We start from the raw sequence: 1,251 nt of genomic DNA, 5'->3' as shown, positions 1-1,251 counted from the left end.
GCGCTTCTGCGCAAGCTAGCTCATTGTGTATTTTGATTGCAAATTGTGTATTTTGAACCCATTGTGTATTCTGAATCGAGATTGTGTATTTGAACCCATTGTGTATTCTGAACCGAGTGTTCATTTCCAAGTTGTAACGAAGTGTTTTTAATTAAAAGTTAAAGTGAATGATCTCAGTGCGTGAAGATTGAACAAAAATTCTTGTGACAATTGACTCGAACATAGTGTGAAAGTGCTACTGATGCAACACCAGTGTGTTTCGTTTCCGTGAGTCTAGATACATCCATTTGCCGTTATCCCACACGCCGGAGAGAAAAGTAGCCGAATCAACGATGGATGCTGCAAAGCCGCTAATTTATCAGCGCGGCCAAGTGAAGGACAAGGTTACCGCATTGCTTAAGCAAATAGAGCGTGCAGAGAAAGATACGTCTCAGGTTAGTCTTCCTGTTCTCTAAGTAATTTCTAGAAAATTGGTTTCCCATTACACCGAATTTAATATACTTCATGAAAAAGTCCTCACTACGATTCCTGGTGCCAAACTTGAGGATCAAGATGAAAAGGTTAGCGAGTTTGAAGCCCTTCACACAGACGCCATGATCAGAGTGAAATGTCTGATTGAAATGTTATCAAAATCATCCAATCCCATGACTGCAGTTGCGCCTATTCCTGCCACTAGCGCTAGCCAGTTTCCTCAAATAGTGGTTCAGCAACAACCGTTGCAAGCTCCAATGCCGACATTTGATGGAAAGTATGAAAATTGGCCTCGTTGTAAAGAGTTGCTTACGGATATAATTGGTCGATGTACAGATTCTGATGCTATCAAGTTATATCATCTCGATAAAGCGTTGGTTTGTGCAGCTGCAGGTATCATTGATTCGAAAACCCTCGTTGAAAATAATTATGCTCACGCATGGGATATTTGAGTGGAACGCTTCGAGAACAAACGTGTTATTATCGATTCTCACCTCTCAGGGCTGTTGAGTTTAAAAAAGATGACTAAAGAATCTCATAGTGAACTGCGCGCTCTTATTGAAACCTGCGATCACCATGTGGAAGGGCTGAAGTTTCTAAACCAGCCAATCGATGGCACTGCTTCGTTGTTCGTGAACAAACTTTTGATTTCTTGTCTTGATCCTGAAACCCGCAAGTCATGGGAACGAACTCTTAAACATGGTGATATACCTGACTTGAAAGTAACAATGACTTTTCTCAAGGATCAGTGTCGCGTTTTAAAACGCTGTGAAAGCGATA

The 1,251-nt window shown here is 41.2% G+C and overlaps 1 protein-coding gene across 1 annotated transcript in view; it reads left to right on the top strand.

Annotated features, from left to right (window-relative positions):
• The first annotated feature begins 992 nt into the window (after positions 1-992).
• The window catches only part of LOC129716960 (uncharacterized), a 963-nt gene continuing 704 nt past the window's right edge, over positions 993-1,251 (top strand). Inside the window, exon 1 of the mRNA XM_055666804.1 lies at positions 993-1,251. This exon is cut by the window's right edge and continues 704 nt beyond it. Coding sequence (XP_055522779.1) covers positions 993-1,251 — 259 coding nt within the window.

This window comes from Wyeomyia smithii, chromosome 1, assembly GCF_029784165.1.
Source record: "Wyeomyia smithii strain HCP4-BCI-WySm-NY-G18 chromosome 1, ASM2978416v1, whole genome shotgun sequence".
Taxonomy (NCBI): Eukaryota; Metazoa; Arthropoda; class Insecta; order Diptera; family Culicidae; genus Wyeomyia; species Wyeomyia smithii.
This window is presented reverse-complemented; position numbering and strand designations above follow the sequence as displayed.